This window comes from Hippopotamus amphibius, chromosome 3 (assembly GCF_030028045.1).
Source record: "Hippopotamus amphibius kiboko isolate mHipAmp2 chromosome 3, mHipAmp2.hap2, whole genome shotgun sequence".
Taxonomy (NCBI): domain Eukaryota; kingdom Metazoa; phylum Chordata; class Mammalia; order Artiodactyla; family Hippopotamidae; genus Hippopotamus; species Hippopotamus amphibius.
Genome location: NC_080188.1, coordinates 175511213 through 175523495, shown reverse-complemented (window position 1 = coordinate 175523495; position 12283 = coordinate 175511213). Strand labels below are relative to the sequence as shown.

At 36.1% G+C, this 12283-nt stretch overlaps 1 protein-coding gene across 4 annotated transcripts in view; it reads left to right on the top strand.

Moving 5' to 3' along the window:
* The window catches only part of RABGAP1L (RAB GTPase activating protein 1 like), a 665842-nt gene that overhangs the window by 163495 nt on the left and 490064 nt on the right, over positions 1–12283 (top strand). For all 4 annotated transcript variants that reach the window (XM_057728667.1, XM_057728668.1, XM_057728669.1 and 1 more), the window contains exon 12: positions 3722–3815. In XM_057728667.1, coding sequence (XP_057584650.1) covers positions 3722–3815 — 94 coding nt within the window. The remainder of the gene's footprint in view (positions 1–3721; positions 3816–12283) is intronic.

The window sequence follows — 12283 nt, the reverse complement described above, 5'->3', positions numbered from 1 at the left end:
TTTGGCCCCTGGCTTGCTGTTGTTTCTGCCTTAATTGTTCATCAGGGATCTGGGTTTACTTCAGTGTGCCCATTTTCTTTCTTTCTCTTCGGGGTTCTCCTTTGCTAATCAAGGTGCTTACAGTTCTGATTTCCTTTTCGTGGTGGACAGTAACTTGGGAGGTTGTCAGGAAGATAAGATGTTGTTATCATTCATGTTTTATGACATGTTAGTAAGGGTTTATAATAATAAAGTAGGATTTTGTTTCATATAGCAGCAGGGTTCACTCAAAAGATTAAAATCCTTTCCTCATGCTTATTATAGTTATGCATACTTACTTTAAAAGATAAAAATATTACAGACATATAAAACTTAAAGATGAAAGATGCATTCCCTGAATATTTATTGAGTGCCTACTGTGTGATAAGGTACTGTTAAGTGCTGAAACGTAACTGCTGTTAATAGTTTGGTATATATGCTTACAGCTATTTTTAAAGATCTTTGTAATTATGTAAGTAATAATATTTACTAGGATAAAACTACTTAAAATTACTCTTTTGTTTCTTTTCATCACAAAATAATATATTTTAGATGATTTTCATGTTAGCATATAAAGATTCACCAATTCTTTTAAACTACTGGATAGTATTCTTTTGAATGGATATACTATAATTTACTTAATAAAACTCCTGTAATAATAATGGATTCCTGATAGTTTTCAATTTCTTATTATTATAAGCAGTGATACAGTGAAAATCCTTTTACATACATCTTTTTGGCATATGTATTTCTGGGTAATAAATTTCTAGAAGTGAAGTTGCTAGATCAAATGGTTTATTAATTTAGAATCTTAATAAATTAAAAAAGATTGCTCATTTAACCAGCACCCTTCTTGTCTGTTTCCCCATATTTTTATTAATGCTGGATATTATTATTCTTTATACTGTCTGCCAGTTTAATTGGTGAATATGTTTCATTGTTTTAATTTGTGTTGAAAAATTATAGAAATGGGGTTTCTTTAATATCTTTATATATTTTGACCTGCACTATGTTCATGTCCTTGGCCCAGTTTTCTGTTGGATTGTTCTTTATTTTATTGATTAGTAACACCTTGGTATATTAGGTAAAATTGCCCTTTCATATGTTGGAAATTTTTTTGCTTGTTTTTTAATATATACTGTACTTTCATAGAAGTTTTAAATTTATAGGTAGTTATATTTCTTATTTTTTCTTATAGCATCTTGGTTTTGTTTCATGCTTAGGGATTCCTTTCCCAACAAGAATAATAAGAATCTGAAAGATTCTCTGTATCAGTAGTACTTTTTGACTTTTATCATAATCAAGATTAATGGTGTCTGCCAATGTTTGTTTCCATTCTTCTTTTTCCTTTTCATTGTGTTCTTAGATTTTGGTCTCCAGTTTAGCATGTACAACTTCCACATATAATTTGGCACCTTGGTGTATTATTATTTACTGTGTAGTAAATTAGAGTATAAAGTAGGATCGTCTTGGACCCTGCTTAATTGAATATCCGTTTATAAGTACTGATATTATGCTTGGTACTCATTAATGAGGGGTGACCAGCAGTCTGTTTGCCTGAGATATTCTAAGTTTAACCTGTTTCTCAGTGAAACTTTTAATAGTGTCCCTTTTCACTGTTGGTTTTAAACAAACGAAACTCGCCGGTTATTTTACCAGCAAAATGCGTTTATTTTGGAATAGCAGAGAAGTGCAGTTTGGGACAAGCAAACAATGGTGAACTATAGGCATGTGTGGAGAATGGAGGAGAGGGCTTGCTTGCGTAGAGGAAAGGAGAGAATTGGGGAGGGCTGCGGGGGTCCTTCATTGGCGACAGGTGGCGGCAGCTTGTCCTTGCCAGATCAGGAGGAAGTCTTTCTTCCTGCTGGAGTCTGTAAGCTGTGGTGAGTGTGAGCACTGCTCCTTCAGGGCTTTCTGACTTCATTTTAAATGAGATTTCCTTTACTCATTTTCATATTAATCTCAGAAGTGCCTCAGTGTAGTTGAAAAAAATTATAAGGGGTTTATAATTATAAGGGATTATAAGGTGTAGTTGTTCACGTTAGGATATTTTAATATTAAGGCTTCAGTTGTTTCTGTTTACATTATTCCTCCAATACTTAGTAATACTTCATTTGCTTTAGCTTTAAAAAAGTCTCTCATTTCTATATTTCATGATGAACTTGTCGCAGAGTTCATAGAGTTGCTTTTGTGAGGTATTTGAGGAGCAGTGATGTTAGCATATATCCTTTTAACCTTCATCCCAACATCCAGAATCATATTTACTTTTTGAATAAAATATCCCTCTTGATTCTTGTGTATCTGGTGTTGTCATAAAGATGGTGAAGCGTTTATCTGTGTGTGCACATATAGTTTGTTTATATTTTTACTAAATATGTGATAAAATCTTTTTGGGGTGGATATGACCAAATCTTTCAACCTGGCCAGATAAACCTTTATTTATCACATTAATTTTGGGTGTTGAATATACCCACTGATATGAATGAGTTTATGCTTGAATCATTGGATTTGTAGCATGCTAAGTAATGCTATTCTTAACACAGATCCCAGTGTGATTCACTTAATGCCAATACTGTAACAGCATAGATAAAACCTTGGTACTTGCTATGAGCCAGACAGATTTTTATCTAGCTTATTTTATCATTCAGACAATACTTCTTCAGCCTTTTCTTAGGTGGTACTGTGTCAAAGGCTTTGTTGTAATGTAGGTGGATTTTGTCCATTACATTTCCTTTCTCTACCAACTCTGTTACCACTTGAAAGATTTATAGAGCTTAGAGGTACTCATTTTCACCACTGATTGTAAACTGCAACTCAGCCTATCTTATTCTTTCTAAAACTATTACTTTACATTTTGGGGCGTTTTATAAAGTTGCCATTTTAAAAGGCCAAACAGTTTCATCTTTCCTTAGTCAAAAATATCTTGTACTTATCAATATATCTTTTTTTTATCCTTCACAACAATTCTTTTTTTTAAAGAACTTTTATTGAGATACAATTGACATACAATAAGCTGCATATACTTAAAGTGTACAATTTGATATTTTTTTCTTATTAGTAATGTATATATGGCAATCCCAATCTCCCAGTGCATCCAACCCTAATTCATCTTGCTATCAATATATCTTTAAAAAAACCTTAAAGATTTTTTTGTACATTTCTGGTCGTTTGTGTGTTTGTATCATATTATAAATGTTTCTCTCTCTATGTATATATTAATATATATATTGATATATATGTCTGACTCTGGTTTTTAGTATTTCTTTGTCTCACTAAGTATTAATATCAATAACTATAATAATAAAATAATACAATATAAATATCGTAATAAAATATTAATATTTGAGAATGTTAAACTGATGAGTAAACACCATATAGGAATTTCTATTCATGTTACCATTAGCTTTTAAATTTTACTCTCTTTGGGTAAAATACTTATTTATAGGTATTTTCAATTTCATATGGTGTCAACTGTGGACAAGAATTTTCATAAAAACTTTGTGATTTGAAAATATTTAGGCACTAAACATGAAATATGTTAATGAAGTTTATACTGTTATTTTTGCCGTAGTTGTAATAATATGAGCAGAAGTATTATTTGATTGTTTTGTTAAATGCATAGTCATGTTTCTTGCTTTAAAATACATAAATATGTAATATAGTATATAATATAATGTTTGTTGTTTTTGTGTTTCTTCTGCAGAGAGTGATAATGAACTCTCGAGTGGAACAGGTGATGTGTCTAAGGATTGTCCTGAGAAGATCCTATATTCTTGGGGAGAATTGCTAGGAAGATGGTAAAAATTTATTTTTCTTATTGAAAATTTTATGTTTGCATAATTGATGTTAATTTGTTTTATTAATTAAAAATCTGTCTTTATATATCTTAATCTTGTGGTTACTTAGAGAGTGAATATAGATAGTCATATAGGGCCCGAGCCCTCAACCACTCCAGTGTTTGGCAGTTGGAAAGATGAGTAGGAAAGATTATGCAAAGGAATCCAAGAAAGCACAACCAATAGGGTAGGAGGGGAACCAAGGTAGAAATCAAGTGAACTAAATCTGTCGAGAAGGAGAAGGTGATCAACTGCCGATAGGTCAAGTCAGAGGAAGCCTGAGAATTTCATTGGGTCCAGCAATTTGTTTTTTTTTGTTTTTTTTTTTTTTTATTTTATTTTGGCACACGGGCTTAGTTGCTCCGTGGCATGTGGGATCTTCCTGGAGCTGGGATCGAACCCGTGACCTCTGCATTGTCAGGCGGATTCTAAACCACTGCGCCACCTAGGAAGCCCGGGTCCAGCAATTTGAATGTCACTCGTGACTTGGACAAGAACCTGTCCGTGGAGGGGTAGGAATGAAAGCCTGATTAGACTATGTCTAAGAGGAACGGTAATCAGCAGGTATAGATAGATAGCTTTTCAGAGAAGTTTTGCTATAAAGGGATGATAAGAAATAGGGACATATTAGGATGTGGGTTGAGAGATTATTCTAAAAATTAAGATGGTCTGTATAGCATGTACATTGTATGTTGTTGGAAATGATCTAGGAGAGAGAAAATTTGATAATACCAGAGAAAGAGGATACAGTTGCAAGAGAAGTAAATGAATAGGCAAGAAGAGATGTACTTGTTGACTAATGGAGGAGTTGTATTTAGAAGCACGGAACGTTCATTGTAGCAGAAGGAAAGATGGGGTGTGGCTACAAAAGTAATAGCTGACTCAAGTGTACTTACTGTGTACATCTAGCACTCCTTAGCACTGAGGACTCAATGGAAATTTTGGAATGAGTACAAAAGTAGAAAAAAATATACAATAAACATGATAAAGACAATCCCCAACAAATATTTTAAAGGTGAAATTGCTCTGATGCTTTTTATTATTTAGAAAGGTAAGTTTGGGGTAGGAAGAAACTGTTAATAGAGAAGCTAGTTAGGATGTCATTGCATGAGTTGATGAGGTCTGTACCAAACTCATGGGTCTTATGTATGGAGAGGAGTTCCAAACGGAGAAAGAATTCTGAAGTAGAGTTGATGGGATTTCTCAGCTATCATTCAGTGTACATTTTTTGCAGAAGTAAAATATAATCTTTCTAGGTTATATTTTTAGTAGTGGACTTCAAGAAACTCATTGAAAGAATCTGAGGGAACTATTTTAAAGAACTAAGATAACTGATTTTTAGACCTTTAGAAAAGTTGCTGGATCTTTTACAGTTCAAGTCTGTGTTTTTATTTTATTTGGCTCATTATTGTAGTTGTGTCATGACAGTTCATGCAAAAATGATAAAATTTGCCTAATTAAGAGTTTATATCTGTTATACAAGAATTGAAAAAATTTTTAAATTGCTCTTGAAATATCTTTTTTAAACATTAATCTTTTTTAGGTTTAGAGCGTTTCAGTGAGTCTTAGGAATACAAACTTAAGGACTTGCCTTGAAGATATTTTTGTGATTTATTTAGGTAAAGCACCTTTTGTGGAAAACACTACATTTTGTGCTTTGGGTTAATTTTTATGAGACAGCCTTGTGTTCTCAAAGAACTTTTAAATGAAACAAAGTTGAAAGTGTTTTGAATTTATTATAAAACAATTAGATCACTGTATTAAAGTGAAACTTTTATGGATAAAATCAGAGTTCAGATAATGAAATATACAATTAGGAAGATATAAAGGAAGACTAATACTAATTTGAAATTATCAGAAAAAAATAAGGATACTATGGAAAAGAAAGTGAAAAACAGACTGTAAAAAGTTCAGTGATGGAGATCTTCATATGAGACTGGAGTAAAGGTGTCTTGATGAAATAACTACATAAAGAAAGTGAGCGAACAAGGACTGAGAGAAAAGGAGAGGGAGAGGGCCAGGGAGAGAGGAATTGAGGAAGCATTTGTGATGGGAGGACGTAGAAACACCAAACTGAAGTGGTAGCAAGATTTATTTTTTCTGAATATATTCCGAATGGTAATGCTGATGACTTGCATAATAAATTATTTAAACAATTTAAGGAATTGGGGCAGAATTATTTCTGGATAACTTTCTGGTTTTGAAATTGTGTCTAAGCTGTTGAGGTTCTTAGAGACGAAGAAAGCAGAGTGCTGACCCTGAACACGTAGACATCAGTCAGCTTGTGTGGCAGGAAGATTTTCTAACCAAAAATACAAAGTGAGACTCTGAGGTAAAAACTGAATATTAGTTTACTACATATAAATAAAAGCACCTTCAAACTATTCATTCTCTTTTCTCAGACTTTCCAAAAATCTGTACACGTTTAGTTGTCACTTTGATTGTATTCTTCACGGCTATACTTATTATCAAAGTGGGAAAATGTGTTCTTAATCCGTGGTTTCTCAACCTAGCTGAGCATCAGCAAACTGACAGGAAAAGAAAAATCTAAACTTGGGAAACATGAAGGATTCGAATCACTAAGCATGAACATCCGTAGCTTCCTTCCTTTTCACATCAATATAATGTTCCACTTTTTTGACTAATGAAAAAACCCGGCAAAAACATATATGAATCAGAATAAAATATGTGCTGTTGATTTTCCCAGTGACCTTTAATCTATCTCTTTTTTTCTTGAAACTTCATGTAGCTTGTTTAGACCTGGGTTGACATATCTAGGTCTCATCATTAATGGGGGAAGGACAAATCGCCAACTTTACTTGATGTTCTCCATCTTTTAGTTTCAATTCTAGCTATTCCCTTTTCTGAGAAAACCTTTTAAAATGGGTCAAGCTGCTACCCTCTCATTCTCATATCTTCTAGCCACCTACTTCTACCTCCCCTCTATCAAAACTGTCCTAATTCCATCAGTGACCACTCGTGTCATTTGATGGCTTTTCTTTCCATCGCTTGATTTCTCTGCTGTTTTTGTTAGAAATGATACCTCCCCTTTGAAATTCTCTCCTGGACAGCTTTAACAGTAGAGAAAGTTCTTATATGCCCAGATAGTTTCAAGAACAGATGCCTCTTTGATGGTAACTAGATGAATATAAAACAGCTTTATCATCCTATTAAAATCAATGAGAATGTTTGCTGTTAAAAAAGAATTCTTTAGCTTAGCCTTAGTAGTTGCTCATATTAGTTTCATAAACCTTTTCATTTATCTAAAATGTTTTGAATAACTTTTGTGTGCCAGACACTGTTCTAGGTGCTTGGAATACATAAATAAAGAAGACAGAGATTCCTGCCCTTGTGGAGCTTATATTCATGCATTAAAAACTGCTCGATTACTATTTGTTTAGTGTATGTCTGGTTTACGTGTGACTTTTTGAATAATTTGATACCTGTCTTGCTTCTAGTGCAGAGTTCAGCACCTGTGGTAACTAGCTGCCTATTTAGTCTCTTGATAGCTGTAGTTAATGTTGTATTAAAGCAATGGCCATATGTAGTTATATTTTTATCAGAAATATTGAAACAATGATTATTTCTATAGGTCGTTCTTTTGTTTGGGTCTTCTTGGTCATAGATGTATACTAGTAGTATTTGGCTTAGTATCCACTAGTATCTCTTAAGTACTAGGGTGCTATATGCAATGTAATTACTGTATCATTACCAGAATAATCAGTAAATTAAAGCTGTTAATCATGTTGTGTTATGAATGACCTAGTTCTTTTTAATATCAGTCTGTAAAGATAAATAGTGCCTGGGTTTTTAAGAGAGGAGAAAAGATTTTTCTATTTTACTGGCCAAACAGATGGCTGAGGGTCAGCTAGAAGCTGAATGTCGGTTGAGTTGAATCACATTATGGTAAAATGTGTGTTAGGGACTGTTGACTGTTAACCTTAAGGTGTGTGTATGCATGAGTAGGATGAGATATTCCAGGTTCAAAATCTTATATAGCTCATTATACAAAGCAATTTCAGCCAACATAATGTTTAATCCACCTGTTTGTGCTCTTCATTTTGTCTGCTGTATTGGAAGTCTATCGGAGTAAGGTGAGCGGCTGTTAGGAGGCTGTTGTAGAGGTTGTAGAGTGACTGCAGTTGGTGGCAGTGGAGATAGAAGTGCATGGATTTTGGAGAGGTTGGAAAAATAACATGTGTTAGACCTCTTGATGGATTAGCAATGGATTATGGGACAGAGAGTAATGTCAACAGTAACTCCTAGGTTTCTAATTTGGTTGGATTGTGGTGACTGTCACTGAGGTGGGATACCCTGGAAAATGATGAGGTTCAGGGAGAAAGAATATGAGTTCAAATTTGAGTGTGTTGATTTCCGGAGCTCAGAATACACGGGCATGGGTAACAATGCCCAGAGACAAGAGACCGAAGAGAATTAGATTGCTGAGGGAGAGCGGAGAGACTGAAAGCTTGGAACACTTAAGAGGTTAATAGAGGAGAAGCAGTCAGCAGTGGGGTTTATTGAGGGGGGTGGTGTGGAAGGAGAGTACTTTGTCATTGAAGCCAAGGGAAGCAAAGTGGTCAACAGTGAAAGGAGTGAAAAATGTCTCTTGAATTTCTTGGCATGAAGAGAGGTCATGTATTACTTAAGTGAAAACTGTTTCTAGGAGAGAGAGAGAAACCATGCTGAGCTGAGCTGAGGAATGAGTGTGAGGGGAAGAAATAGAGATAGTGAGTGGACAGTGATCCCTTAGAGAAATTTGACGTGCAAGGTAGGAGACAGTATGATATCTAGGGTATTACGTGGGGTTGAATAAACATTTCTTTTACATGGGAGATATTTATTGGAGTTTTAATAGCTGTAGATACACAGTGATGACACTGATCTCTATATAACGTAATATATTTAGTTACTTTGAATTCTTTTGTATGATATTATATATTATGGGACTCATAATTCAGGATATTTTGCATTTAATTTCATAGGAAATTTGCTTAGGCCTTTGCACACTGTTGTTTTTAGCTTACCCAGTTTTTTTTTTACACTAAGTACAGAAACTCTTCTAGCCCTCAAACCACGTATGTTTTTCCTATTCAAAAGTATAATCAGAACCAAATAATAAATTACAGAAAAGATCCTTTTGTGACTGATCCCGGCTCTCTTGTGGTGCAGTATTCTTTTGCTAATAGAAGTAGGTAAAGTAGATGGGAGGCCAGTTTTAGAAAACAGACATATGGTTTCTATATGGTTTCTATGACTTTTCAGGGTTAAAACTTGAAACCAGAATGGGATGTTAGACCAAACCAGAGTACATCATTAAGGTTTGGAGTCCAGATGGTTACACTAGGCTTAGCTCTAAGAGGTCAAAGGTGAGCAGCAAAGTAGAGATAAAGTCTGAACAAAAAGGCATGGAATATTGCCGAGACCAGCTCGGCGACTCGAGGTGAGTGACGGGTGCCGCAAGCTTGAAGAAGACACAGACACAGACTGAAGAGAAAAGTGGGACCGGGGGGCTCAAGACCTCTCGGATCAAGAGCCCCGCTGATTCATCCCAGGCTGCTTTTATTGAGTTCGTGGGCTAACATTCTCAGGTTACACTCATAAACAGTCAAAGGCCTCACATGATTGAGGCAATTATCTTTGTTTACTTCCTGGGTCCGAGTTGAGCAGGTGTGGATTTGAGCTGGGGGTGGAGAGCAAAACAGCCCTGGGGGTAGGAGACCTCTCTCAGATATTGGGGGTCTGTGCCCCACCCGTGTTGGCCCCTCTGCGACTGTGCCTGTCTTAGGTTGTTCCTCCCTTGAGGAATCTTACCCGTCTCTGGCTAACCAGTCATCCTCCAGGGCCAAACACGGTGATATAAGGAAGGTTCTATGCACCAACCCTGTTGGCCCCTCTGCGGCTGTGCCTGTCTTAGGTTGTTCCTCCTCTGAGGAATCTTACCCGTCTTTGGCTAACCAGCCATCCTTCAGGACCAAACAGGGTGATATTAGTCTCCATGCCCCGCACCCTCAGCTCCTCCACTGCTCAAGAATCTCATCGCTCGGCCCACATCAAAAAGGTTCCCGAATGTCTTCCCACATCTCCCCCTTTTTGTTTTCGTAGGAGAAGATAAGCCTGTAGGAGAAGATAAGCCTATTCGAGTTATTTCTTTTTCAGTCAATCCTTGGAGCGTTCTTCCTGTGCACCTGAGAACTTAAACATAGGATAATTAAAAGACAACAAAAAGTATCAAAATGCTTAGGAGACTGCTATTCATGCCTTTTATCCAATCCAATGGATGCAATGCTTTTAATCCATCAGCTATACTTTGTAAAGTAGCAAATTTGGTGTAGAGATTGCAAAGACGCATATTGCATGCCAGTTATTTTAGTTTGTAATTGTTGTATGTCCAGTGTGAGACCATCCGCTCCATATACCAGCAGATGTGTCACTGGCATCATGGCCATTCCAGATTTGTAATGTTCTTAAACTTAAGGGAAGTTTCCATATTTTTGTTTGAGCTCTGCCATTCTCTAATTGAGGCCAAGGAGGTATTAATCCAATCCTAAACCATAAGATGGGATAGGGCGAGTGCATGGCAATATTGGTATATGCCATCACAACCTTTTATAGGGATTGCAGGAGGAGTTTTTTTGGTGTAAACCATTAGAGACTGCATACCCCTTAGGGGACCAGTTTCATACTGTTCCATAGGAACCATTAAGTAGTATCACACCCTCCGTCCCACAGCAAACATCCCAAAGAATCTGATCTTGTCTGTCAGCCCATATCCGTTTTATTTCACACAAAGGTCTATCAGGGATGGCATAATTAGTAAACTTAGTCTCCAAAGCTCAAACCTGAAAACAAATGTACAAAGTTCATCTCCGGAGATTCTACATCCCATTCAAGATGGCGTTTCTTTGGAACGCTCATGATATGGCTTAATTCTCCGAGATGGAATCCACACAGGTTCCAGGCCTTGTCCTGGTGACACACAAGCAAACCCTCTTCCCCATGTGATTAACCTTCCTGATGACCAGATATTAGTCAATGGGTCCTGCCACCATATCAGCGGCTGTGCATCATTAAAATGAGTCACATTCCTAGACGAGGCTTGAAAATGCCTCTCAGCTGCTGTATCTGTAGCCTGTGCAGATACATTCAAAAAATTAATAGTAAATAAGGCTTTATTTAAAATTGTTTGTTGCCCTTGGGTGATTCCCCCTTTTTGTTTTTGGAGCATGTTTTTAAGTAGTTGGTTTGCTCTTTCAACTATTGCTTGTCCCTGGGGGTTGTAAGGAAGTCCTGTAGAATGTGATATAGACCACATATCAAGAAATTGTTGAAATGCTTTACTAATATAAGCAGGGCCATTATCTGTTTTAATGGCTTGTGGCAACCCCATGACTGCGAAGCATGCATATAAATGCTTTTGCACATGCTTTGCAGTTTCACCAGACTGGGCAGTAGCCCATATAAATTGAGAAAATGTATCAATGGTTACATGCACATAGGAGAGCTTACCAAAGGATGAGATGTGAGTAACATCCATTTGCCATAAAGAATTAGGGCACAAGCCCCGTGGGTTTACACCAGGTTCAGATTGCTGAGGATTATTAATAATTTGGCATGATGGACACGTTCTTAATATATCTTTGGCTTGATTCCATGTAATATCAAACTTCATTTTTAAGCCTTTAGCATTTACATGAGTTAATTGGTGGATATGTTGAGCTTCATCCAATATGGGTGCAACAAGTCTATCAGCAGCTCTGTTACCTGTTGCCAGAGGCCCAGGCAAAGTAGTATGGGTAATATAAAAAGGAGCGTTTCTAGAATGGACAACTCGTTGAAGTAATAGAAAAAGATCATGAAGAGGCTGTGGAATAGACTGCTTGATAGTAGCAGTTTCTATCATATTAGTGGCTTGAACCACATAGGCAGAATCAGATAAAATATTAACGGCCTGAGGTATGTCTTGTAAAGCACAGATAACTGCATATAATTCTGCTTGCTGAGCTGAAAAGTGAGGGACAGGGATTTGTCGTGTTTTAAATCCCGTATATCCCGCTCGGCCCTTACTAGAGCCATCAGTAAAAATTATAGAAGCATCTGGTATAGGATCAGATTTTGTTATTCGAGGTAGAATCCATTGAGTTCTCTTAAGAAACTGCAAAATGGGATTTTTCGGATAGTGATTATCAATTTTTCCAATATAATCAGCAAAGGCAATTTGCCAACTTACACAATTTTGGAAACAAGCCTGAATTTCTTTAGTAGTTAAATTAATAATTATATGTGAAGGGTCAGTTCCAATTAAATGCTTACTTCGAGTTCTTCCCTTCAGAACCAACTGAGTTAATAATTCTAAATAAGGTGACAAGGATTTTACCATAGTATTTGCTAAAAACAACCATTCCACAATTCCTTCATTTTGCATTAAT